This window comes from Neolamprologus brichardi, chromosome 23 (assembly GCF_056152115.1).
Source record: "Neolamprologus brichardi isolate AB-2024 chromosome 23, ASM5615211v1, whole genome shotgun sequence".
NCBI lineage: Eukaryota > Metazoa > Chordata > Actinopteri > Cichliformes > Cichlidae > Neolamprologus > Neolamprologus brichardi.
The window spans coordinates 18,920,117-18,947,673 of record NC_142125.1 but is presented as its reverse complement, the minus strand read 5'-3'; the positions used below and the strand labels follow the sequence as shown (position 1 = coordinate 18,947,673).

The window sequence follows — 27,557 nt, the reverse complement described above, 5'->3', positions numbered from 1 at the left end:
AGAATATACGATTTCATGTAGCGTGCACATGAGATCAGAAAAGTCCCACGTATCAAACTTGTACACTTATATTAAGAATGTTCTGCAAACAATACAGCATCATTTTGAAAGGAAAACAACAGTATTTTTAATTCTAATAATTATTTTTAATTACTTTATTTTGGCATCAGCAGACTTCCATATAGACAGATTTGTATCTTTAGTGTTTGTGGCACACATGAACCGAAAACTCTGCATGTTTCGTCAGAATCATGGGAATTTATTACATCAGCAGTTGCAGCAAAAACAGTTTAAAATCTGTCATTCACCCCATCATCCCACGCCAACCTGGCCTCCCAACATGGCCGCCGAGCAGGACAGCAAAGAGAAAGTCAACTCTTCAATGTCTGTAAAGTCGGCGCTGTCCTCACTGATGCTGTAAGAAGAAACAGAAAAACTGTTTCCCTTTTGAGGCCTGGTGCTGCACAGCACAATCCCATAATGCACCTGTTCAGGTGGCACATCAGCCTCATTAAGCTCGTGAGCCTCAGTCTGGGTAAGAAGGGGCGGAGCCTGGGATACGAAGCAGCAGCCACATATCAGAGCAGACAACAAGAAGGAAAAAAAAAAACAAAAACGTTGATGCTAAAGAACAGGCACGTTGGAATACTGTGTGTGTGTGTGTGTGTGTGTGTGTGTGTGTGTGTGTGTGTGTGTGTGAGAATTATGTCTAAACTATCACTGTTTACAACAGTGGAAAAAACTGTTCGTTTCTCACAGAACACTGTCACGTCTTTTATCTGCTTTTTTTTTTTCTCTTTTCAATTTTTTCTCTTTGTTCCTCCGTTGGTCGCCGCCGCTGCCTTGTCGTCTAATGGAGGAAGAGCGAGTGTGTGTTTTTGTAGTTCAGGTCCCTCAGATGATCTCAAAGGTCTTCTTCAGCTCCATGATCAACTGCCAATCAGATTTCTGCATCTCGTCTCTGAACCAGTTCTTCAGAGCGTCGATGGACGCCCGTGTGATCTGAAACAAAAACAAAGAGGTTGTTAAAATAACCAGAAACAGCCTTTCATTCTTTGCTCTAAAAACTCTGAGCCCACATTTAAGTTTGCCTCTATTAGCAGCCTGCTGCTACAACCATTTTTTGACAGTAAAACCAAAGAGAAACTAGAAAAATTTGCATTTCCTGCGAAAATGCTGTGTGGATGCCTTAACGCTAAAGATGTCTGCTGAAAAAAGCTGAAAAAGTTGAAAGGTGGTGAGGAGGTGAAAAGGCTGAAAACTTTGCAGAAAAGAGGTGAATAAGCAGAATTTGTGCTGAAAAGAGGTGAAAATTCTGCTGAAAAGAGTTCAATCAGCAGAATTTCTGCTGAAAAGAGGTTTTTGCTGAAAACAGCTGAAAAAGCTGGGATTTGTGCTCAAAAGTGGTGAAAAAATTAAAAATTCTGCTGAAAAGAGATGAATCAGCAGAATTTCTGCTCAAAAGATTTTTTTCTGAAAACAGCTGAGATTTGTGCTGAAAAGAGGTGAAAATTCTGCTGAAAAGAGTTCAATCAGCAGAATTTCTGCTGAAAAAAGCTGAATGAGCAGAATTCTGCTAAAAAGAGGTTTTTTGCTGAAAACAGCTGAAAAAGCTGGGATTTGTGCTGATAAGAGGTGAAAAGTCTGAAAACTTTGCAGAAAAGAGGTGAATCAGAAGAATTTCTGCTGAAAAGAGATGAATCAGCAGAATTTGTGCTCAAAAGAGTTTTTTCTGAAAACAGCTGAGATTTGTGCTGATAAGAGGTGAAAAGGCTGAAAATTTTGCTGAAAAGAGTTGAATGAGCAGAATTTCTGCAGAAAGGATGGAAAGAAGCAGAAAGTTGCGCTGAAAAGAGATGAATCAGCAGAATTTGTGCTCAAAAGAGTTTTTTCTGAAAACAGCTGAGATTTGTGCTAATAATAGGTGAAAAGGCCGAAATTTTTGCAGAAGAGGTGAATAACCAGAATTTGCGCATGCAAGCAGGGGACATGTGCGGCAACTGTCACAGGTAGGATTCGAACCTCCGGGTCTCACGGCAGCTGCTCAACCCTCTGAGCCAAATGAGTTCTGGTCACAAGCAAAGATATGATAAGAAGAAAAATGTGCACTGTGGAGCAGAAGCTTAAATTAGCAGAAAAGAGGTGAAGAGGAAGAACTACTTTGTTGTGAAATGAGGTAAAGAGACTGAAATTTGTGCTTAAAACAAGTGAAAAAGCTGAACTCTGAAATTCTTCTGAAAGAGCAGAAGAGGCTGACATTTTTCAGCTACTCATTGAGCCAAACTGGTTCTCACGTAACAGAAAAACGGTGAAAAAGCTTAAAATTCTAATAAAAACAGCAGAAGAGGCTGAGATTTGTGCTGATAAGAGGTGAAAATGCTGAACCAATCAGAGGTACTGCTTCTGTCTGCTTCATCAGGCTGTGTACTTGTATGTATTTCTGCCATGGAGCGTTAACAAGAATCTGAGGTCCATATTAGAAAAACTGCCAAAATCATAAAACTTTGCAGAATTGTAATAAATTATCAATATGAATTACAGGTCTGTGATAGTGTATCAATTTGTAGTGAAAAAAAATGTTGAACAAGGTGGAATCGAACCCACGACCTTCGGTCTGAAGATCCGTTTCATTACCAATTGCGCCACTGGCAAAGAGAGCAGGCGCATGGAAAACAGGCTGATGAGCAGTCAGAATTAGATCGCGGTGAGAGGCGAAAAACGCCATTTTTTGGAGTTACAAAACGTCGTGTAACTCAAAAACTAGGTGGGATAGAAGCATAATTCTTGCACTGGGTGAATCAGCGGACTTTGGTGTACTTTGACTGCGATTTTCATTGCTCTTTGTACAACCGTCGCGGAGATATGACGAGAGAAGAAACGGCTTCATTTTCGGAGTTTGAAAACTGAGAGGAGGACAGATTTCCACCCCTCAAACAAACGTAATTTATGACTCAACGGTAAGATGACTGTAAAAACTGCTCCGATCGTGAGTGTCAGCAGTGTCTGAAGATGAATTGGCACAAGCCTCATGTCTTAACTTTCCTTTGTTAAGGAGATATGATGATTTGAAAATGCCTCTCATTGGAGAGTCCCAGCGCTGATTTTGAACAGACTCCCCATTGACTTTCTATGGAGAGTTTTAAGACTTTGTGTTGCTCTGAGGCGATTTGATAAAAATCTGTAACTTCCACAACAGTGATAGTGACATTTTCTGAAAGCCAGCAAAAATACCTACGTTTTGATGTATAATTTGTGGAGGTTGAGTGAAAATTGAGTGAGTAGCAAGAAGTTGTTCGGACATGAAGAGAAACTTCAGGAAGCACCAGCTCTCACTCGGAGTTAATTGCATAGCAACCATAACAACGCATGTATTTTCTGAAAAATCACAAAGCTGCAACTGAAAACTTAAAGAGGCATTAAATGAAAACGGTAACAGATATGAAAAAGCTGAATCACACAGGAAAAGCCCAATCATTTGAGAACATTTTAAAGTTTGAATGGAGTTCCTAGGTGAAAGTATGAGGAAGTAGTTAAGTTTGAAAAACAAGCAAGTTTTAGCAGAATTGTGGAAGTTTTCCATTCATTTCAATGGGACAAAAAAAAAGGAAAAAAGTGTAATATTTTAAAAAGTATAATAGTAATAAACACCAAAAGATATAGCTGGAATTAGCAGAAATAGCAGAACAGTTTAGAGTTTGAACGGAGAAAATCGGCTGAAAACTGAGGGAGTAGTTAAGTGCCGAAAAACGTGGAGCAACTATAAGAATAAAGTTTAAAGAGAAACAGGAACTCAATAGTGTGGATGCCTTTGAGGGCATCCACACAATTAAAGTGAACACAACGTAAAACTTGTTTAAACACAGTTGAAAAGCAGCACCAGGTTTTATTTCACTGTCTGGACGTCTCTGCTTTTGTTCTACAGAAAACAGAAAAACTACATGAAATTCTTGGCCTGACTAACTCGAAAGACACGAAGATATTCTTACCCTTCCTCTCCTTCTTTCCCCTTATTTAGGCTCTATTTCTTCCTTGCTTTTCTGTCTCCTCTTCCTAACACTGCTACCTGGACACTGACTGAAATCGACCTTTTAGCGGCGGAGTGAACAGCAGTGTTCACGGTAATTGTGATTTTTGTGAAGCCTCTCGTCTAACGTTCTTCTGTTCCTCCTTTAAGGGCGTGTCCTCACCTTGCTGACGATGATGTCTGTGGCTTCAAAATGGCGCCCGTACATCTTTGGCGACTCTCCTGGGATTGGCTCAATCTTGATGCAGATCTCCTGGCCCTTCTTGGCAGTGTCAACGGGCTTGTGATTTATCTCGATGCTGGTGACCACACCGATGTCCACAAACTGACATGTGAACACAAAGGGTTAGTTTACAGTTCATTTTATAATTCACACAAACAGCCACAGAGACTGTAAGCGGGTCTTACCGCTTTGCTGGGGACGCAGAGGGGCGTTCCCTGTTTCAGGACTCCAGCCTCCACTGTGACGCCCATCACAATGGGATCTCGGGAGTTAAAGATGAACTGAGGAAGAACTCGCAGCTTCACTGGGAACACGGCAACATGCCTGATGACACAGATAAAAAAAACACATTAACCCTCGAACAACCCTTAAGTAAAATGAATCGATCACAGTCACATTGTTACTGAAGCCTAATTACCACACTGATGTGCTCCATTTTCATGTGTGTGAAAAGAAATCAAGAGCATCATCTGCATATAAACTGACTTTTACAACCAATAATAACAAATAGAATCATCTACAAATGTATTATAGATAATTAAAAACACAGGGTTAGTTAAACAGAAGTTATTCTGTGAAAGGACACCATCATATATTTGCATATATACAAAAAAGACTTATTAACTGCAGTGGATAAATAAAAGCCTTTTGGAGTCTCCATCACTATGTTATAGTATGTTGCTTGTTATTCCAGTCAATAAAAAGTCAAAAATACCCAAAGAAATCTGAACAATTAACGCAAACGTGAGCTTTTCTTACCTAAACTCGTCCTGTTTGGCCTTCTTGTAGTCTTCTCTGTACTTGGTGAAAGCATCAAATAGGTGGTAGATGATTTCAGCAGAGAAGATGCGAACTCCCAGACTGTCAGCCATCTCCTGACTCTCCCGCTCCACCTTCACGTCGAAGGCCAGGATCACCGCGTACCTGCCAACACCAACCCCCCAAAACTCTGTCACATCTACAGGTTCTACACCAGTGCTCCACCAGTATTAATTTTAACAGAGATACAAGGACGTCTGTGAAATGTATTCAGATTTTTTTCTTTTTGGTCATAAAATATTTTAATAGTTGTCCGAAATATTTTTAAATTAGAATTAGCAGATATTTGTGGGTGCAGATTCTACAGTGTTTCTGCACTAACTAACTTGTGTTCATTTTGGCTGAGTGTGTGTTTATACTGTGACGTACTGCGGGTCGTGCTCCAACATGGTTGACGCCTTCATCACATCCTTCTTATGAACTGGGCCAATGTTAATGCCAGCGTACTGCAGGGACACACACACACACACACACACACACACACACACACACACACAGTTCAAAGGTCAAGGACTGTTAGTTTCTACTTCCTGTAGTTTTTCAAAATAAGAGCTCTCAGCTGTACTGTCAGGTACTTACGGGGACTTTGGATGTCCGCAGGAACTCGAGCAGAGCCTCCAGCGATCCCAGCGTCGATGCCTGGACGTAAACACCTTTCTCCTCCAGTTTGATAGAGCTCAGAGTCTGCTTAAGCTCTCGCACCAGTTCATCCTGAAAACCAGCACATGTAAGTAAACCGGGAGTCTTACAGGACCAGTTCAGTCCTTGTGTTGGAGTTTAACTTGGACTAAAGGGAAAAGCACTGTTACCCTTAGGACGGGGATCTCGTCATCCTTGTGAGCCACCAGCAGGGGGAGCCCCGCCAACGTCTTCTCCAAGTCTTTCCCCAGAATCTTCACACCCTGAGCCGTCGACACCTCCTTGTGCTTCTCGTACTGGTTCTGCACACAACAACCAATCAACACGTCAACCACAGTCGATACATTTATGAAGTCCAAAAAGCAGAGACTATGGCCATGTCCACACTAATACGTTTTCGTTTGAAAATGCATCTTTTTCTCTCAGTTTTGGCCTCCCGTCCACACCGAGACTCTCCAAAGCGGAACATTTGAAAATGCCGTTTTTGCGTCGCAGTGTGGACATCGAACCCGGAGCCTTTTCGAAAACGATGACACATTTCAGTGATGTGACCAATTAAGCTAAGAGAGCAGAGGGCATTATACAGCAGTTGTTTTGTTTGCTCTCAATTTTGACAGTCCTATTAAAGATTAATATCAATCTGTACATGCTCCAGATAGCTTTTCTTCAAATTCTTTAATTCTCACTCGCTTTTGCAACTTTGTACTTTTGTGTTATTCGCAGGAACAACTCCACCTCATTAGTCCATTTAAAAAACTCGGTGCTTTTCCTCAACATTTTGCCACGGCGTTTGTATGAGCCGTAAAGTAAATAAGCGGCAGACAGAAATGAGGCACGTTGAATCGTCTTGCGTTTCACGCATGCGCAGTACTGGAACATAAGCGTTTTAGGCTGTTTCAAAGTGGACGCACAACTCTGTGAAAACGGCTGAAAACGCTAGTGTGGACGCGGAGCGTTTTCAGATATATCCGGGCTAGTGTGGACGTAGCCTATGAGTAGAAGTGAATTCATGTCTAATGATAAAGTGCACTTCTCCATCATTCACCACCACTAAAGGTTGATCTTGTTTCTTCACACATAGTCCCTCATGCTGAGTTTGGTAAACCTGAGTGCTTAAAAACATTAATAAGAACAATGAAGTGTAAAAGCAATTAAAACCAGGATGGTTTTTTGGATTGCAGAACATAGTAAAATACTTGACTTGTCCTTTTTTTTTTTTTTTTAGACAAATGTCAAAAAAGACATGTTTATGCTGAAAAACAATGCATATGTACAAGAAGTTAGAGCTCCATAATGAGATACTCGAGCTTTGATGGCTCTTGTTTTTTTGTTCTCTTTAATTTTCTGGTTAAATAAATAATTGAAAGTGATTTCTGGCCAGTCTCAACACCATTAACTCTCAATGTGAGAGAATAAACAAAGCTCTGCTGGAAATTTAAAGCAGTCTTATTTCTGACAGGAAAAAGCCGCAGACTGACTTAGATGAACAAGCCTTCAATGAGTGGCATTTGATGCACTCGGAAAAACAACAACAGTGTGTATGGTTGGCCTTCTGCAGTAAAGGCAAAGACTGTCTAACCTAATCTGACATATGTGTATGCAGTCATTAAAAACCATTTCATAATAAAAGTGTGCATTTTGCATGAATTAATTTGGCTCCTGTTAGTAAAACTCACCATATAACTCACCTTAAAAGCATCATTTTAGAAAATTCAAAGTACAGTCTTCTCATTCCTCACTCTTTTAGATTTAGAGAAAAATATAACTATTATTGTGGGCAACTTTAAGCTGTTTGTCAGAGAAAAGTTTCCCACGGTCCAGGATACCGTTTTTAAATCAGCCTTAAGTTTTTGTTTTTAGTTTTAAAGAAAAATCTTTTATGATCAAATATGAAAAATAATCACACAAGTAGAACAAATGAACAAATGAGGAGAAACAAATGTATAATGTGCCAGCAGGGGGAGCCCCATCATCATATATTGGCTGTAGTGGCAGTGAACCTGTATCAGCAGGGTTACTGGATTAAATTAAATTAATTTATTTTTTTTAAACGTTGACTGTGTTACTTAAATTCCTTTTTTAATGCTTTTAATATAAAGCGCTTTGCCTGGGAAAGTGTCACACAAATCGTTATCTGCTAAACAATTACCTACAGTCACTTCCCTCATATACACGTGAGGGAAGCTGCATGAAACAGATACAAGCAGGTTTTGTTGAACTGACTGCTTTAAACACCATGAGTACTTTAACTCAAAGCCATTATAGTATAAAATCTTCCCGCTACATCTCAGCCAGATACATGTTTAAAAGCTGCTCTAACAAAATTTAAGACATGTTTACCTTCACTCTGAGTTCCTTCAGTGGAGGTGGCAGCAACAACCCCCTGATCTGCGTGACGATGGGCCCTTCCACCCCTGGTACGATGATGGTCTCTCCTTCCCGCAGACGACCGTTAATCAGGATGACATCTATTGTTGTTCCCATACCGGGCAGCGCTTTTACCTAAACACACAAAGATCACATGGAGTTAGTGTCTGGACGGTGGAGGAATGGAAAAAGGAGAGACAACAGATCAAATTGAACTCACCTCCATGACCTGAGCTCGCAGCTCGTCACAGTGCGCTAACCGCCGGGCCAACATTGTTTGGGTGAGCTCAACCAATAGGGCGATGAGGTTTCCCATACCATCACCACTGTGGGCTGACGTAGGAACCAACGATACAAATGTACGGGGGTCCTTATTCTCATAAAACAAGGCGGCGTTAAGACCCTGAGGACAAACAGCACACAGAAAACAAAGTTCAGGGAAAGTGAGCTTGATGTCGTCTTTGGTGTTCCTCAAGCCTCAATGCAGGCTGCCCTAAACTACAAAATGTTATCATCCAATCTTATCATCATGCTGTTCCTTTCAGACTGTGAAAAAGATTACTATATAATGCAGGTTCAAAACTTTTTAGGGAGACTTTATAATATAATAAAACTTGCTGAGAAGCTTATTTTGTTGAATAAAAACAGTAAAAATCTTTGTTTTACCCATTTGAATAACATTTTGATTATATTTAATTATAAGTAGTATAATATTCTAAGTAGTAAGTATATATTATATACAGTATATACATAAATACAAAATAGATACTAAGTATATTATGTATTTTCTTGTCTAACTCACGCTCTTTAATGAAACATTAGAAAAACTTGCTATTAGACTGTTATCATCTGGAACTGAATGGAAGTAAATGGCCCAATGACCATAATGAATAAGTATTTCTCATTGTTGTGCTGTGATTGGCTGATAAATGATGATGTGATGATCAACACCTGTTGTGCGAACTCCACAATGATGGCCTTGGCTCTTTCGTCAAACTCGTCTTTTGTGTTCTTCTTCTGCTTCTTTAGTGTAGCCACGACATCGGTTTCTGGACTCTTCTTCCAGTCGTAGAGGCGGTCGATCTGGTAACGGCAATAAAAAAAAAATCAATCTCAGAAAATTTGCACGAGAAGAAGAAAAAGAAGGTGAGGCTGATGTCGAGGAGCTGGCAGACCTTGTTGAGGGCAACGATGAAGGGGCACTTCTTCTCCTTCAGCAGGTTGATGGACTCCAGCGTCTGAGGCTCCAAGCCGTGCATGATGTCCACCACCAGGATGGCGATGTCGCACAGTGAACTGCCTCTGTTCCTCAGGTTACTGCAGAGAGAGAGATCAGTTAGCGACAGACAGAATCAGGCGAGTGAGACAGGCAAGTCAGGAGAGACGGGCGTTACCTAAAGGACTCGTGTCCAGGTGTGTCGATGATCAGCATGCCGGGGATTTTGATGCTTTCTTTGTTGAACTGCACAAATATCACAGGGGTTAATACACAGTAACCATAAACACAGTTTATTCATTGTTCAGAGGGAGATGGCATACGTTTTTAGCCATCTTTGTCTGCTCCTCGATGGTCTCCTTCGGGACGTTTGTGGCTCCGATCTGCTGAGTGATTCCTCCAGCCTCGCCATCCTGAACGTGGGTGTGCCGGAGCTGCACGCAAACAACAAGAACAAACAACAATAAGTAAACGTTGTATCTTCAGGAACAGTTGGTAAAAATTCTGTAAGCAGAGAGTAAACATCACCTTGTCCAGGATCTTGGTCTTGCCGGTGTCGACGTGTCCGAGCACACACACCACTGGTGCCCTCAGCGTTTCCAAGTCGATGTTCTTCATGTTCTCCACTCGGCGTTTCTAAGGAGACAAACAGAACCCGTCAGTCAGAGATGGGTATAGAGAGAGATCCTGTCACTCCCCCTGATTTTGCAGTGTCTCTCACCTCTATCCTCCTCTTGGCGCGGTCGTACAGTCGCTCCTCTTTCGTCCTGCCATCATCGTCCTCGCTCTCGCTGCTTTCATCCTCGCTCGGCGCCCTCCTCTTACCCTGGCTTGCGACCGTTGGCTTCTCCACTTCAGCTTCTTCCTCACTGTCCTCATCGTCTTCATCTTCCTCCTCGTCATCATCATCTTCATCCTCTTCTTCCTCCTCCTCTTCATCCTCACTAGCGGCAGGCTGAGGAGGAGCAGCAATGTCCTCCTTCACCTCAATGTGGACTTTTTTCAGCTCTGAAAGGTGACAGATATAAGTTTTAATTTCTACTGCTATAACATTTAATGCTTAAGTTCGGTTTTGTCTGAAATTTAACATGTTTGTCTAAAATGAATGTTGTCATAGTGAAACAAACCGAGCTCTACCATCACGTCACTGGTCAGTGCCAGCAAACCCCCCCCCCCCCCCCAAAAAAAAACCACAGGCCTTGCCCATATGTTTTTAATATTGAAAGTCTGAAGTCCAACAAGCCTAGTGCATAAAAATAAAAGAACTCTCAGTCTAGTCAGTACCTAAAAACAAACAAAAAAATAAAGAAGGCTAGTCTGTACCAATAAAAGTACATCCTTAGTTTAATCAGTACCAAACAACAGTACTTGCCTCGGTTAGTTGGTAATGAGCAAAAAGAACTTGTCTAAGTCTGGTCAGTACCAAACAGAAACACCTCAATCAGTAAGTGCTGATGAAAGTATACACGATTCTCTCCAAGTCTATTCAATACCAAAACACCTCAGGCTTAGTCTAGCCATAAATAGGAAAAAACACACAATTAGTCTAGCCCAGGGGTCTGCAACCTTTAACACACAAAGAGCCACTTGGACCCGGTTTCCACGCAAAAGAAAACACTGGGAGCCGCAAATACTTTTTGACATCTAAAATGAAGATAACACTGTATATACTGTTTTTTACCTTTATGCTTTGTGTGAACAACTAAAGTAAGTAAGTAAAGTTTATTTATTAAGCGCTTTTCACAGACAGGCAGTCACAAAGCACTGTACACAAATATTAAAATAAACAATACAATCAATAGACATTATACACACTGTAAAAGATCAAATGTAAATAATGTAAAGAATATAAAATACGAAGATCAACAAAAGGCTTGTTTGAACAAAAAAGTTTTTTAACTGCTTTTTAAAAGAATCCACAGAAACTAAGCTGTGTTGCTTATGAACTCCATGAAGTGCTACAGAGAAAATTACATTTTATTTATGTAATTAACACATTTTGAACTCTTAAAGAAATATAACAAAAGGAAAGACACCCAGCTGAACTAAAATGATCCAGCAAACAAAAACTGCTGTGAGCCACCCTTTTATCGCCTTTGGGCTTTTGGAGCCTTGACCTGACTTTTAAAAAATAACTGGGAAAAAAGCACTATGCTGCTGAAAAAGAAAAAATAGATATTTGCAAAATTCTGCCTAAATATGTATTTTACCTGCTTAATGTGTGTGGCGGGGCGTGGTCTGCAGCGCCGCTGCAGGGAAGTCGGACGCACCTGAGCGGCACCCGCAATCACGCCTCGCCTCCTTAAAGTATGTGCTCTCTCTGCTGTTGTGTTGTCGGGCTGTGAGCTGAAAAGCTACAGTCGGCTGTATGCGTACAGCAACCGTGTGTGAAAAGTGGTCAGTAAAGAGATGCAGAAAAGCATGTTCATGCAAACATCGTCGGGTCTGCCGTGAAATGTTTACAATGGGACTTCTGGTCCCGAAACTCTGCGCACAGCGTCTGCAAATCGGGGCTTTCATCTTTACGCAGGACTGTAAGCTGTCATCTGTCAGGCGTGAGCGGTGTTTGTTTTAACATAGTTCATGGTGGAGCTGCTGACATAATGTGGATCCGAAGATCCATAACTGGCCTACCTGGGGTCGAAAGTCTCGATAAATGCACAGCGTTTCAGCGGGTATACTGGCTTCCGCGAGTGTGACGCTTATTTTGAGTGGTGAAAAAATAATATAATATAATTTTATTTTTATATTTCAAAATCACAATAATCTTCCAATTTAGAACTACAAGTTAAAAAAAGAACTAAACACAAATAAAATACACTTCAGCTAAATACTTCTAATTTATTTTCCCAAACCACCCGGAGCCGCAGTATAAGGACAAAAGAGCCGCAGATTGCCGACCCCTGGTCTAGCCTTTCCAAAAGAAAAAACAACAACAACACACACACACACAAAAAAAAGGGGGGATACTAAGTCTCTACCAAAAGAGCCTTTTTTAGTACGACCATTTTTGCTACCGAAAAACATCACATATTTAACACATGCCTAACCCATACTATAAAACAGCTTGCACATGCTTTTGTGATACCAAAAGGGCACACCTAACACACACCAAGCTTAGACCTACTTTAATGTTTAAGAAACACATATGTGACATGCCTAGTTGGTACTAAAACAAGCACAAATCTAAGCCATGCCTTTCGGGTACTAAAACAAGCATTTGCCTGCACAGCATAGTTTCAGTACCTGCTTCTCGTCGTGTCCTGCTGAGCCCCGTTTTCCTTTCTTTTTATTCATGAAATAAAAGCAACATATAAAGAATTTAGTTCCCTCAAAGCCAACAGTCACACATGCTACAGCTGCTTTTTGGACTTCAGTATATCCTGCCACGGACATTTTAACTCAAAAGGCTGGGAATCGAACCACCGACCCTCTGACTGGAGATGAAACTGTCTTTTTTCCCCTGCAGTTTATTAGATGTGAAAACAGAGGAAAGAATCGAATCATTTCAGGTGACCAAGGCTCTCACCTTTCTCCTCGTCACTGGCAATGGCCTCCCAGTTATCCACAGCAGCTTCTGGCTTCACCTCTAAACACAGAGACAGAACAGAAACAAGTTAACTTCTGTTCAGCGCAATAAAACACCAGCCGATACCTCCACTTCACACCTGCAGCTCTTACCTGGTTCTGCAGGCGGTGCCTCAGCCTCTGTTTCCATTGCAACTGGCTCTGGAGTCTCTGAAGTCGGCGAGGTCACTTCTGATGTTTCTGGGAAGGGAAATGACAAAATTATTTTTATTATATGACCAGCAGGAGGACTGTAGCGTCTCTCGGCTGGTGCGAGCAGCAGGGCTGTACCTTCAGGAGTCTGGGTGGCGGGCTTCTTCCTCCTCTTGTCTCTATAAACAGGTTTCTTCTTTTGCACCTCTTTGTCTCTGGATGGCACATCAACACCTGCACACACACGATCATATTAGCTGTACAGCGCTGACTGTACTGGAATGACTGCATTATACTTCTGTAACCCTTCTTAGCGCCCCTTCCAGTCTGTCCTGGTCATAGCACCCACCCTGAGCCTGCAGCAACATGAGCATGGTCTCAGCACGAGCTTGAGCTTCCTTCTGGGCCTTCGTCAGCAGCTTCCCCTCCTTCTTCAGGCGCTCCTTCCTCTCCTTCGCCTTCTGCTTCTTCTTCTCCTTGCGCTCCTGCTCCAGGCGCTCCTACAAGGGCAGCAAAACCGATGCCACAGCGATTCGCGATGAGACGACAGGAAAGACAAAAGTGAAGAAGAAGAAGGAGGTGGTGGAGCTTTGTATTTTACCTTTTCCAGCCTCTCCTTCTCCAGCTCCTCCAGCCTCCTCTGTCGCTCCTCCTCCTCTTTCTTGGCTCGCTCCTCCTCCTGCAAAAACAGTTTAATCATTCTCAGATATCAAGCACCCATCCCATCATGATCTCCATGACTACGTCTCCCACAATGCCCCACCTCCTTCATCTTGGCCAGGGCCTCCTGCATGGCCTTCACTGTGGCCTTGCTAGGTCCCTTCTTCTTCTTGTCCTCATCCTTGTCTTTCTCTCCTTTCTTCTTCTTCTTGTCTTTCTTCTTTTTGTCGCCCTCCGGCTCCTCTGCAGAAGGAGAAGAAACACGTCACACTGAATGGCATCACACGATTTCATGTTTTTCCTGATAATAACTTACCCTCTGCTGCTGCCTCTGCCCCTTCCTGTTCTTCCAACACTGCTGCAGGAGGCGCATTTTGTGGAGGCGCCGACTCCGTCTTCTTCTCTGGCTCTTTCTTTGGCTCCACGCTGCCCTCCTTCTCCTTCTGCTTCTTCTGCTTCATCCTCTCCTCCTCCTTCTTTTTCCTCTCCCTCTCCTTCTTCTCTGCTTTCTTCTGTGCAGCCGTCTTGATTTTGAAGGTGCCATTGTCCTCCTGCTGCTCCTCCTCATCCTCGCTCTCGGCCTTCAAAGGCTTCCCTTTCTTCTTCTTCTTGTCTCTCCTGGAGGTGAACTCCTCATCGTCTTCGGAGTCATCCTTTCCACCAACGCTGCCTCCTTCTTCTCCTTTCCTCATACCTTTGTCCTGGTCCTCCTCCTCGTCGGACACTGAAGATGTTTTGCCTCCTTTCTTTCCTCCTTTGGCCTTCATTCGAGACTGTGAGCTGCTGTCATCGTCAGATTCTGAAGCAGGAGTAGGAGGTGGGGCCTGGAGGAGCAAAGAATAGAAATTTAGACACTTTCTAAAGAGTCTGTGCTCTTATTTCTATGATATGACGTTTATGTTCATTATTTCACCTTCTTTTCCTTTTGTTCTCCGTTCCTTTCTCCATCAACATGACCTTCAGCATCATCACCCTCCTCATCCTCGGGGCTGGCTACGCCCTTCTTTCCCTTTCTGGTCTTCTTCTTCTCCGGTTTAGGAGGCTCGAAACTCTCTACTTCTTCTGTGATGTCTGTTTTCTGCACAGAGAGAGATTCTTTGTATCAGAACAAATCTTCAATCTCTCTGACTGAAAAAGCATTTTTTAGCTGAAGTGCCCCTCGGATGCGTTTACCTTCCCCTTTCCTCCTGTGCTCTCGAGCGATAACTCCTCAAGCTCCTTCATGATGTCATCCTCACTGGAAGAGGAGGAAAGAACTGTTTTAGGAAATTTCAAAGCAGTAAGCTTGATTAAAATAAAAACTATCTGGAAGAATGTCTCACTCAAAGTCATCTTTCTTCCCTGCTTTCTTCTTCTTCTTTCCCTTTGGCTCTTTGGAAGCTCCGGCTCCTTCAATCTCCGCCGCCAGAGCATCGATGTCATCTTTGGCACTGAGCACAGATTCGAAAAACGGTCGATCAGAGCACAGGAGTGACACCCGACTAAAACCTGGTCAGACACTGAGAACACGGGCTGCGAGAGGAGACCGAGTTAGACTGTGTTTCTCTTTGTATCAGAAGAATGTGAATGTGAAGAGCTGCTGACTCCTCATTTCCTTTCATTTCCCATCAGCCCTCTGAGGCACAGCGAGCACAAAGCGACAGCAGTGCTGTAACCACGGATTGTGTTCCCTCAAGTCACTGTAAATCAAATATCATCTGGTTTCAGACTCACAAAGGAAGACATCTAATCTGCTCTGTGAAACTGAAGATGAAGTATGGCAAAAACAAACCGCTGATTTATCAATTACATCTGAGATTTTCTGGCATTTTAGATCAAACTTTCAAAGTTTAAATTTATCTACAAAGTGAGCTGGAGGCACATTTGGATTACTGAGTAGGCCTAAAAAAAAGCTGCACACACAGACTGTTAATATGTTGTGAGGGAAAACCTTAGAAGTGAGTTCATAAAGAGACAATGTGTGCAGAAAAAGATGCACAGATGCACAAAAAGATAAAACAAAAATTACAAAGCAACCAAACGTTAAATGCAAAGTTTAAAAAAAGCACCAAAAACCCTCCTCAAGAATGAAGAAAAAATGGAAAAAGTTATGACAGGAAACTAGAAAAACTAGAAAAAACTAGAAAAAAAATGAAGTATAAAAAAATAATGGTAACGTGCACAAATAACGAGTAAAGAGTCATAAACAAAGATGAAACACAAACAAATAAAACAAAACAAACAATAAACATAAAACCTGCAAAGGTGTAAGGAGAAGTTCAAAAACACAGACAGTAAAAATCAGCAGACAAGAAACTACAAATGAATTTAATATAAGCTTTTGCTAGAAGCTGCATTACTACCCCAATACGCTTTAACACAGAAAACAATAATATTAAAACCCAACATCTGGCAGGAGTTTCATGTTCCATCTGTGACGTCAGTGTTTGTATCAGGGCTCGCAAAATCGCTAGCCCGACGTCCCGGGGCTAGCGATTTTTCAAGTCGGGCTACCAAAATCTATCTCTGCCCTGCCCGTCGGGCTATCATAGGAAGGAAAAATGTATGTCAATTTTTTTTGCTTTCACTTTGCAATCGCTGAACTGTGTATAGAGAGCGACGACAGCACTGATTGGTGAGTGACGATAATTTGCGCACCAATTCCTCTGGCATCGTCTTATCAATCGTTACCTTACTATGCAAACATGACAAGCGAAATCTCCCGCAGCAAGCTTAAACATGTGAGAGGTTGATCGCGCAGAGAATCGCTGAGCGTTATGTGAGTGCGTGTGTAAAAGCAGCAGGATATATATTTTAGTTCTGCTGAGCCAAATAAGACAGGTCAGGGTGAAGAAGTGACAGCCAAAGAAAAGCTTACCACAAAACGGAAAAGTTATGACAAATCAGACTATAAGGCAAAAAGAAAGTGCAGCTTTATGGTTTCATGGACAAAAGAATTTCTGTGGCTGCAATATGACGAGCTAAATAACCATAAATAAGTGGTCCGCAGGTGCGCATTCGCTGTCAAAATAAAAAGAGCGCACAAGATAAGAAGTTGCAACGCGTGTTTGCGTACATAAGATTTTCTGGGGGAGGACAGACATTTGTTTAGAACTCTTAAAGATGTCGAAGAAGCTCCTTTAAGCAATTACTTTGGTTTTCCTCCACCTCCAAAGAAATGTCAGAAGGAGTCCGAACCACAAAAGAAGTGCGTATTCTCGGAAAAGTGGTTGCAGGAGGTGAGCTGGCTTCAAACAAATGATGAACGCACAGAGATGTGGTGCGGAATGTGCCGTGAAAATCCCACTCTAGCGGACAAAAACAGTGCCTTTTATATGGACGCAAACGCGCGTTGCAACTTCTTATCTGGTGCGCGACTTTTATTTTGACAGCGAATGCGCACATGCGGACCACTTATGTGCACCCGTGTAAATAACATAATGTTCTGCCGGGTGTGTTGTTGGTTTTCCCTCGATTTCTGAGTCGACAAGCGCCTTTGTTACTGGGACCAATAATTTTAAGAAAGGCCCCCGTTAGAACCCATGAGAAATGCAAGAAATGCATTATTGCTCAGTCTGCAATATCTTTCCAAAAACAAACACCAATTGCAAATAACATACTAAAAATAAACCTGAAAAATCTGCTTAGAACAGCGTACTATGTTGCAAAGGGTGAACTACCACTGGCACAATTTAGCAGTCTTTGCAAACTTCAAAAACCCGTGACTTCAGTGGAAAATTCAAATTCAGGATCTGACACAGACTGATTCATGTTCTACAGTTCTTACAAGTTCGTAGAAATTTCTGTTTAATTAGAACCAAGTATTTGAGTTGATGATTGTAATTTTTATACAATGTTGTAATTTGTGTTTCAACAATTTTTTGATTAACATCAATCAAAAAAATTGTTCTCTTTTTTATTCGGGCTACTTAAATTTATTTTGGGCTACCAAAGACTGAAGAGTCCCTGCCCGAAGGGCTACCAGGGATTTTGAAATTTTGCGAGCCCTGTGTATCATCACTCCCGTTATATCTATATTTGAGTTAAATGTTTATTTCAGCTAATTAGTGTGAGTTTCCCTCCCTGAGCCGTTTAATCTGATCAGAGCGTTTCACGAGCAGGTGGGCTCGTGAAACGGTGTCCATGGAGGGTTAAAACCAGTTTGAAGCCTCTCGACTATTATTAGTGCATTATTAGTATTGATTATAAATGAAAGATTAGGTGACCGATTTCATCAGCGTACCAAAACCCGATCAAACTTTCCTTTCACGAGCAGGTGATCGCTCCCAGACTGTGGCGTGTCTGTACCTGCCTGCTCTGTTTATATTCACTATAATCACGTTTTAGAGCTTACTCGTCAATAAAGGAGCAACAACTGCACATCTGTGCTGTACCTGGGGATAGCCGTGACCGCAGCGGATCAGGTGATTCAGCCAGGCTTGCGTCACCGAGCAGGTCTTTGCTCACAGGTGATGTGTCTCCGTTACAGCAACTGCAGGCCGCCTCTTACAGCAGCCGGCTCTGAGGCGGCTAACGCGGACACATGTGGCTCCCGTGAGCCCCGCAGCTGGCGGGGGGGCCCACCCAGGCCTAGGGTAACCCGGATTCGCCCGTGTCAGCCCGCCTGCTGTTCTGTAATTCTCCTTAAGCCACATTCAGGCTGTTTAAAGCTTCGCTGCCTCACTCCCTCACAGACTCGTGGTTAGCATCCGCTAGCACGGCTAGCCGCTAAGCTAACACTGTAAGCAGCGGGAAAACGGGCCGGTCTGGGGGTGTTCACGGGCCGGGAGAGCCCCAATGGGGCTCGGTGTCAGTGCGGACCAGTGATGTTTATCGGTAGCCGGTGCGCTCCCTACCTGTCCTCTCCGGATTTCTTCTGTTTCTTCCCCATCTTGAAGCTTCAGGTCTCCGCTTACTTTGCTCTGTGTTGGCCGACGCACACGACGGCTCACAGCGGGAAAAGATCTCCTACTGACCACGAGGAGGGGCCACTCCGCTCCTCCTCCACCTCTAATGTCATACATCCTAGGGTGACCAACCGTCCTCTTTTTGCACTTGTTGACTTGTAAAAGCCTATATGACATTTTTTATTTCACCTTTTATTAACCGCACAGAGAAGGCATCGTTTAAATATGTTAAAGTTTTATTTAAGCAAACAGTAAGTTCTCCATGTCTGGACCAAGTGTCCTCTTTTTTGGAAATCAAAATATGGTCACCCTAGTGACATATCCACTAGAGTTTGGGTTTATTTTCCACAGCTGATGATTTTATTAACTTTTACTATCAAAGTTGAAAAATGTCAAAAAGTCTAAATACTTAAAGTGGCGAATAAAGGTGATGTATAAATGCCATTCCTCTCCATACAGCAAATATTTAATTACGCTATTATCAGTTTCCATTGCTTATCTTATTATTTTATTTAATACTTGCTTCTCTCCTAAATAATGATATCACGTGACTGTCTGTTCACGGAGAAACTGTCAGAGTGACACCTCCTGTTATATTCCCCTCCAGTCATTGGTCAGCACGCGTGGCTGAATCGGTACTTTTGCGCATGCGTTGTACGCCTTCGGTCTGATGACTTACAATAAAACTGTATTATTGATGATGCATTCGTTTCCTTCAGCCACATGCTTTGCATCATTATTAACTTTGTCCCACAGACTTTTATTTTGAAAGTCTGAGCATATTTTTGTGCTTGAATTGATATACTGGTTCAAATACATGCAATGATATGGTGTTTTAGGCTGATTTTTACCCGACAGTATACACATCAACTTACATTTAAATATTTATTTAAGAAAATGAATATATACCATAATAGTGCTGGCACATTTATCGGGAGAGTTAGGTGTTATTTTACAGTACATGCTTAATAAAATAATAATAATAAAATAATTAAAGTTAAAGGAGGTTACAGTAAATTCATTTTTACCTGTATGTTTTGATTTGTGTGCTTAAAAACTGTTTGATTTATTGTTTTTGTGAATTTCCTAAAACAATTGTGTTTTCGTCTAAATATTTAGATGTTAAATACTAAAGTTATGTTAAAGTTAAATGTTAAAAGGCCTCTTGTAGATCTTGTTTTGCTGTATGAAAACCTTTTCAAATGTAGTTTTATGCATTTATAAAGAAAAAAGCATTAGCTGATGAGAGAAATGAAGGCGATAATAATTTATGAGTTTTTGTATTTTTGTTGTAGTTGTTTTTGTATTTTACCAAATAAAATACAGAAAATAATAACCTGTGTGAATTTTCATGAACAGTTTTCACAGCTGTGACTAAATTACAGCAGCTCCTTTCAAGCATTTCAAATAAAGTGAAAAAGCAGCTCTGTTCACTCGAGAGGGTAAAAAATGAAAACTCAGATGTCCGTAAATGTCTGTTCCAGGAAAACCTCTCAGCTGTGATGATCATTTCCTTTATTGATTGATCAGATTTTTTGCTCAGATGATCTGCCCATCAGACATACAGACATCTCCTCCATTTCTAAGGTTTTAACCGGCTGTAATGTGGCATGCAGCCTGCAGGGGGCAGCATCTCACTTGTGTTTGATGTTTGCCTCGTCTCAGCCCATCACAGTGAGCATGGCGTCACACAGGCGGTGCAGTCGTCTGTGCGTTGCCCCGCTCTCTGAGCGTAGCACTGCACTGAAGGCAGCGGCGGCTCGATGTGGACAGAACCTCTCCCCAATCAGCACACTGCTTAGCTCGCCGCTTAGCCGCACGGGGAGCCACTCCACAGGGACGTCCAAGTGGCAGCTCTCGATTTGCCCGTTCTTCACCTCCATTTGCAAGCGAGCAGAGCAGCGAGCGGGCGGCTGCTCATTCGTCAGTTCCAACTGCGTCTCCATGGTGAACTTAGGCGTCTTCCCAAATGTCCAGTCCCAGCTCCGCAGCTCCACCTCCATCTCACCCACACCAGGAAACATGGACTCATTAGTTGGGTCTATGTCGGTCAACGCAGAGTGGAGGCCAAACTCTGAAACAAGATAAAAATAAATGAAGCAGAAACGTTTGAATACAGACAGAGCGTATCCTTTGGGGTGCAGGAAGACCGTACCTGTGTTATACTGCTGCACCAGAGCACCCAGGAGCTCCTCCCATTGCAGGGAGGGGGCATGGTCTAGGAGGTTGGCAACAGGCGAGGGGACGCTGGGAGTGGCATTGCTTTGGATGCCGGGGCAGGAAGGGCGGAGCACGGACGAGAGGGCGGAGCGATCGGCAGAGTGAAGCAGCGTGCAGTGATGGTACGACGACTTCCTGCTCAGTCTGGATGCGGTGCCTGAACATAAAAAAACAAAATAACAAATAAACAATGTAAACAATGATGACCTGGTAACAAACACTCATAGTAAACAACAGAAACATGAATGTAAACATCAAAGCTACACAAAAATAAACAGAGAAGCAGCATGTGACCAATCAGACACATGGAAACGTCTATTTTTAGTTTTTATTAATCCAGCTGCAGAGTCGGTGTATTTAATAGTCTGAGAGCAGATAAAGAAAAATATATTAAAACAACATTTAAAAACAGATACAATTTTTTTTTAATATTATTATTATTTTTATTTTTTATTTCTACTGTAATTAATTAATCTTCTTCCCTTATTTGCTTTCTTGTGCTTTCATTCACTCACTCTGGCCTCGTACCTGAGATCTTGTATCGTCCGTTCAGTAAGATGTCAAACCTGTCGGTGGCCTGGACGTCCAGTCCGGGCCGGAGGCGCCTCAGTGCGTCTGTGACCACCTTCAGATTCCTCTGCCGGTCGTACGCCTTCTTGGAAGTGAAAAAGGTCAGGTTCAGGTTGCCCAGGTCATGGAAGACCGTCCCACCGCCGCTCCGCCTGCGAGCCAGAGGGATGCCCGCTCTCCTCATGACCGGCAGGTTGCACTCAGTCCAAGGGTTCTGGTGGCGCCCGATGACAACGGCGGGCCGATTCCTCCATAGCAGCAAGATGCCACGCCCCTGCAGTTCCACGTTGGCGTCAATCCAGTCCTCCAGAGCCAGATTTTGGTACACATCAGTGGAGTGAGACTGGAGAACTAATCCTGCACTGTCAGAGTCTGTGAAGAAGCTGGAGCTGGATCTGGAGCAGGACCAGGAGCAGGCTCGCTGGTTTAAAAGAGAAAACGTCTTTTTGACCTGTGACATCATTGTGCTTTCTGACATCACTTCATGTCAGGAGGTCAGGAACATCTGAAATGTCAAAATAAAAGCAACAGGAAATGAATTTTTGTCTTTTTGTGTGTGCACTTTTTCCATCATAGATATTATTGTCAGCGTTTCAGGTGGAAGGACAAAAAACTAAAAAAACTGATGGAAAACTCACTTAGCTTAAAATAGCTTTCATCTGTAACATTTCACTAATATCTCAATATTTTATATATTTTACTCAGAAAAGGAATATGAAATATATTTCTGGTAATTGATTAACTGTTTGAACCTTATCATTTGGCAGAAATGGAGCTCTTAAACCTTTTTCTTTAATAAGTTTGAGACATTTCCTATTACATTTGGCCACAAAGTTATTTTAATGACAAAAACCATAAAGGACCAGAAACAGCAACATAAACAGACACTTTGTATCATTGTTTTTTAAACTGCACCACGTTCACGACGTACAACGTAACGTCTGACGACACAGACTCCTGCTTCCCCGAACGTCCTGTAGCTGTTAGCTTTAGCTTCCCACTAACTCCTCGCGCTGTTTTTAAAACACGAGCTGCAGCTGTAAGTCACTTCACGTGCACAAACAGCCGCTCACAGACCGTGCTTACCGGGACTGAAAGCGGATGCTGGTCTCCGCAGACCCGGACCGAAGATGAGCTGCTGGTACGGACACGAACTGCAATCAACTTCCGCTTCGAACCTTCAAAGTAAAACCACGCAAAGCCTTACACAGATTTTTATACACCTTATTTTATTGTCACAGTATATAGTTGGTTTTATCTTTAAACAACAAAAACAACGAAATAAACAACAAACAATATGAATAATTATCACAAAACTAATAAAAAATACATAATTGATATATAATAATAGCAAATAAATAACTGAATAAATAAATATATAACTTAAAACAATAATTACAAATTTAAATAGAATTTAAAAATCTGTGACAACAAGAAAAAAAACACAATCACAAATTAATTCATTTAACTGGTTATGAATTTGCATGTCCTGCGTAATTTAATATTAGGGAAGTTCCTGGCAACTAATTTCTTAGTCGACAAATGAGAAAACAAAACGCAGAGTAAAACTAAGGAACACTCAGATATTAAGCAAAATTTTAAAACTGTAAAATTGAATATGTCAAAAACTAATAATAAAGACATTTTAAACCATTTATCAGATTATTCAGTCATAAATTATGCCGTTTAACTGTGCGCCACCTTGCATTATGCATTATCATTGCATGTTATACTCCTGACAAACAACAAAGAAGAAAAACACTGAAAACAAACCAATAATAAATATGATAAAACATGATACTACAAAAGATGTTTATGTATTACTAAAATATCACAAGTTAACATCAGAAGTGATGTACACGTTTTGAAAATGAATAACAACCATTTCAATAAAAGCCAAAATCTAAAACAACAAAATGACAAATCATCTATTCATTTTCTTCCATTTATCTGAATTCGTATATAGTGGGCAGAAGCAGGGAATTCCAGACCTCCGTCTTGTCACCTCCTCATTGAGCCATTCCTAGGGTAGCCAATAAACACAATCTCTGGGTCCTAGTCCTGGGTCTATGTTGGGGCCTCCTCCCAGTAGGACATGCCACGCGGGTAAAATTCACCCACTTGTTAACAGTTATAACATAGGGGAGACAAAATTGGGTCTAACAGGTTTAGACATGAATTGAACACAAATTCAACTTGTGTCTGTTTAACATTTTATTAAGAGAAAATACTAACTTGAATGTAACTAATGCATTTATGAAACGAAAGTTTTGATCTGACTGACTTTTATCACGTAACAAAAAACTAAGACAAAGGACTTCGCATCCTGCTGCAAAAAAAAGAGCCTTGCCACAAACTGTCAAACGGGTAGCGAGGAAATTAATATAGTTACAAAATCTAAATCTAATTTCTTTTAAAAAAATACTTTTATAAATGTGTGTTTATAAGTTATGTTCTATCACTTAAAAATTGCTGACAGAAAGAAGCGGAATAACTGCTTTTATTTTGGAAATACAAAGCGTTCAGATTTATGTATTTCCGCCTTTCCTGAGACTTGACTTGAACTCAGTCCTTCACTGAGAAAGCGGCCGTGCTGCACTGCAACATAGCTGACAACAGTTCCACCGAAAGTTTAGTATTCTGTTTATTTATCTTCATTTTCTCGAATTAAAATGTACTTTATGTGCTTTAACTCTAATTAACACAGACGTAGACAGGAGAATACAGACAACTAAGGCCTTGTTTTATAACACAGAACTATATATATATGTATATATTTTTTAAAAATGCCATTATTAACAAAAATTGCATATGCAAAAATAGAAATATAAATGTTCTGGGTGCTTGATTATTCTCAAAGTAAACTTCAAATTAGAATAATCTGTGCAGTTTTACTGTCTTTCTTTAATCTGGACGTTTCAGGAAGCACCAACATGGTCACCAAAGCCGCCAAAAAACAAAGTGTTTCGAACATCTGCAGCAACATCTGTTGAGATTATAAAATTATTTTACCCACTTTGTTGTAGTAGAATAAAGTTGTTAACCACATTGATTCAGTCAGCATTAAGATTGAAAAATCTTCATTTATTCACATATTTTGTGCTTTTTAAGATTCTCATTTGATAGTTTTTGTGTCTTACATTTCCTTCTTTGAACGCGTTGGTCTCCTCGGGCCTCTAAACTCTTAATCATGAGGAAGAAGCGCAGAGTATGAAGAATCGACCAAAGAGAGGAAGAGAATGTGACCACATCCTGACACACACATACACATACACACACACACGGTCAGAGTCAGCCAGTCTGAGTGGATGATGTTTCAGGTGAGCGCTCATTTTTGCATTTCAAACGAAATGTTCGCTGTCATTCTTCTTGATTTTTACTTTCCGTTTGTTCGTTTGTAATATTTACTGTTGTGCATCTGTCACATTAACTTTTTCAGCATAGACGTTTTCGCTCTAAACAATGCATATGTTTACAGTTAAGGTGGAAACTCTCTGTCTCTATATAAAACTGTACATGTTTTAAAAGGCTTCATTATCTTTTCTAGAAAAAAAAAAACATAAAAAAAATAAACTAAAATCCAGATGTGAAAACAGAAGAAAAAGAATGAAATACAATGTTGGTGTTGACCTTCATATAAAACTTGGAGGTGTCACTTTAAGAAAGGATGAATTTTAATCATCTCTGGGTGTGAATTCTTAGAAGTGTTATCACACATTCACACTTAGTCATATAGGCACCGTGTGGTCTACTTAGTAATGACAGGTCTACTTTGAGTTTAGTTAAACCTTCCATTGCACAGTATAGGTCAGCAGAGCCTTTCTACGCACACTAACAGTGCTTAAACACAGTTATTTCTGACTGCTAACTTTTTGTACAGGGTTTCAGCCATTGAAGAGGCAGTATTTCTTAACAAGAGCTATATTTGTTAAAATTAGGAAGCTATAGTGTTACCTGATGACGGCAACAACTAAAATGCTCAACACGTGCCCTATAGCATAACAACAAAAAAGTTAGAAATAAGGATTTTCACTTGAAACATGCAATTCTAATTGGAACATAATTTCCAAAGTAAGCTTAAAGTTTGATTATACTGAAAAGAAGACTTGATGAAGTGGACTTGAAAGTAAGACTGACATATAAACTCATTGTAAAAGTGTTCACTAAGCTCAGAGACCAAGTGAGCTGTAGACTAATTTTTCATACACGTCTATAAAATCAGGCTTGTGCTGGAAAACAGAAAGTTGTCACTTTTTTTTCTGAGCTCCTCAGAATATCACCCAGAAAAAATTATTAGATCCAGTCTGGGAGAGATGAATGAGTTCATGGAGTATCTAAATGGGTGTACATACCCACCAAGCACTGGACCTCTACTGATGATGTTTTCAGGGCCAAATTTAGGTAGCATTTGTGCAGCCCGAAAGTAATTGAAAATTGGGCTGTGTTTAGTACATCTGATTTGAACCAAATTTAAATCAAGGTGGTCATATTATGTGGGCATTTTCAGGTTGTTGTAAAGACTCTTAGAAAATGATGTCTTGCAGCTACAAGGGCTCTGAATCTGTTGATGAACTGGGGACTTTCTTGTTGGAATTTGTGGAGGTGTTGCAATGTTAAAAGATTTGTCTGCTTGCGTGGGTTAGTGGTGTAAAGTAATACAAATAAGCCACAGTCTACAAGTTGCAAAGGTGAAGGCACAACAAATCTCAACCCTACACGGATACTTGTGGTGGGCACTTAGCCAATGATTCAACTAGCCATGTTTTCTGCTCTGCTAAAGTAAAAAAACTATCCTGACGGGTCACCTATAGACTTCAACCACTTTAATCTTGCAAGGTCTTGCATTGCTTATCCAAACTAATAGAGAAACAAACAAACAAACAAATAGAGAACTAATGTTGTGTTCTAACATCAAAGGTACAAAACAAGTTTAAGTCATCATCCAAAGACAACAACATCTTGTGTGAAACTCCTCACAATCTTGGCGCTCAAGAAAAACAATTAAAATGAGTTTAGGCTTCAGCAAATGCAAGCTAAGTTGACCATTGGCAAGTTCAAAAGCTCTAACCTTACCAACTGGTTTGAATATCCCAGATGAGACCCCATATACCAGAAACTGGCTCTAGGTATATGGCAAAGAGTGCTTTACTTAAAATAGAATTTATCAGAAAATAAACTTCCTTCCTCATATCAGCCAGTTATCAGGAACTGTAAGCCAGGACCACCTGCAATACAGTAGGACTGCATTGGACTGTGTGGAAAGGCTCTATTACTAAGAAGAAGATGGATGGAAGGGCTGACCTTTCTCTTTTCTTGATATCTTTTTAGTCCATCCATCCATTCGCTTCCGCTTCTCCTTTTCAGGGTCGCGGGGGGCGCTGGAGCCTATCCCAGCTGTCATAGGGCGAGAGGCGGGGTACACCCTGGACAGGTCGCCAGTCTGTCGCAGGGCCAACACACAGGGACAGACAACCATTCGCGCTCACATTCACACCTAATGGCAATTTGGATTTTCCAATTAACCTATTCCCACAAGTTGCATGTCTTTGGACAGTGGGAGGAAGCCGGAGTACCCGGAGAGAACCCACACAAACACGGGGAGAACATGCAAACTCCACACAGAAAGACCCCGGCCTGATGGTGGAATTGAACTCAGGACCTTCTTGCTGTGCGGCAACAGTGCTAACCACCGTGCCACCGTGCTGCCCTTTTTTAGTGTAAAGAGGAAATGCCTTCTCACGTTTAAAAGTTGTTGAGTTGTTGCTCCTGATGTTTTTGCTTTGTGGGATGGAATCATACATTCAAGGCTATATCAGGGCTCCAAAAACACATCAATCTTTGTCGAAATTTGAACTAAACTAAACACTGCCCAGTTTTCAGTGACTGTTTTACAGCTAAATAAAGGCTAACCAGATGTTGCCCCACATCTGTTTTTTAGTATGTCTGTGTGCCTACACAAACTCTCATTAATCATTCATTATCACTTCAACTTAATGTTATTTGACTTCAAAATTTATTTCAAAGACAAAAACATTTCATTCTGACCAAAACCTTTTGAACATTAGTATAGCTGCATTTCAAACTCAGCAGACAACCCCTATCAAGACAGATTCAGATCTAAGGTTTTCAATTGATATTGTGACTAATGAACAACAATCTAGATGTGAAAAAAGCAAAAGAAATGAATTAAATCTTAAATTTTTTTTTTACCTC

General features: G+C 41.2%; 2 protein-coding genes across 4 annotated transcripts; both read right to left on the bottom strand.

The window, feature by feature from the left end:
- Positions 1 to 131: 131 nt before the first annotated feature.
- On the bottom strand, positions 132 to 18,623 carry eif5b (eukaryotic translation initiation factor 5B). Of its 2 annotated transcripts, XM_035911841.2 has the most exons (27): positions 18,504 to 18,623; positions 14,991 to 15,098; positions 14,842 to 14,905; positions 14,582 to 14,746; positions 13,985 to 14,492; positions 13,772 to 13,911; positions 13,610 to 13,687; positions 13,358 to 13,508; positions 13,147 to 13,242; positions 12,970 to 13,056; positions 12,818 to 12,877; positions 12,535 to 12,573; positions 10,010 to 10,296; positions 9,817 to 9,924; positions 9,612 to 9,722; positions 9,467 to 9,534; positions 9,248 to 9,389; positions 9,024 to 9,155; positions 8,293 to 8,475; positions 8,046 to 8,207; positions 5,876 to 6,007; positions 5,646 to 5,777; positions 5,436 to 5,512; positions 5,007 to 5,171; positions 4,433 to 4,571; positions 4,188 to 4,349; positions 132 to 1,002 (listed from the first exon to the last, which is right to left on the bottom strand). In XM_035911841.2, exons 1-27 carry the CDS (start codon positions 18,536 to 18,538, stop codon positions 895 to 897), a joined length of 3,639 nt encoding a protein of 1,212 aa, XP_035767734.2. In that variant the 5' UTR covers positions 18,539 to 18,623; the 3' UTR covers positions 132 to 894. The 2 variants fall into 2 exon arrangements, with proteins under 2 accessions (XP_035767734.2, XP_006800383.1); XM_006800320.2 differs by lacking the exon at positions 12,535 to 12,573.
- Positions 18,624 to 20,030: 1,407 nt separating this feature from the next.
- lipt1 (lipoyltransferase 1) lies at positions 20,031 to 22,573 on the bottom strand. Of its 2 annotated transcripts, none has more exons than XM_006800321.3 (4): positions 22,431 to 22,573; positions 21,303 to 21,849; positions 20,710 to 20,931; positions 20,031 to 20,628 (listed from the first exon to the last, which is right to left on the bottom strand). In XM_006800321.3, exons 2-4 carry the CDS (start codon positions 21,820 to 21,822, stop codon positions 20,216 to 20,218), a joined length of 1,155 nt encoding a protein of 384 aa, XP_006800384.1. In that variant the 5' UTR covers positions 21,823 to 21,849; positions 22,431 to 22,573; the 3' UTR covers positions 20,031 to 20,215. The 2 variants fall into 2 exon arrangements, with proteins under 2 accessions (XP_006800384.1, XP_006800385.1); XM_006800322.3 differs by lacking the exon at positions 22,431 to 22,573 and adding an exon at positions 22,276 to 22,421.
- Between the last annotated feature and the right edge of the window lie 4,984 nt (positions 22,574 to 27,557).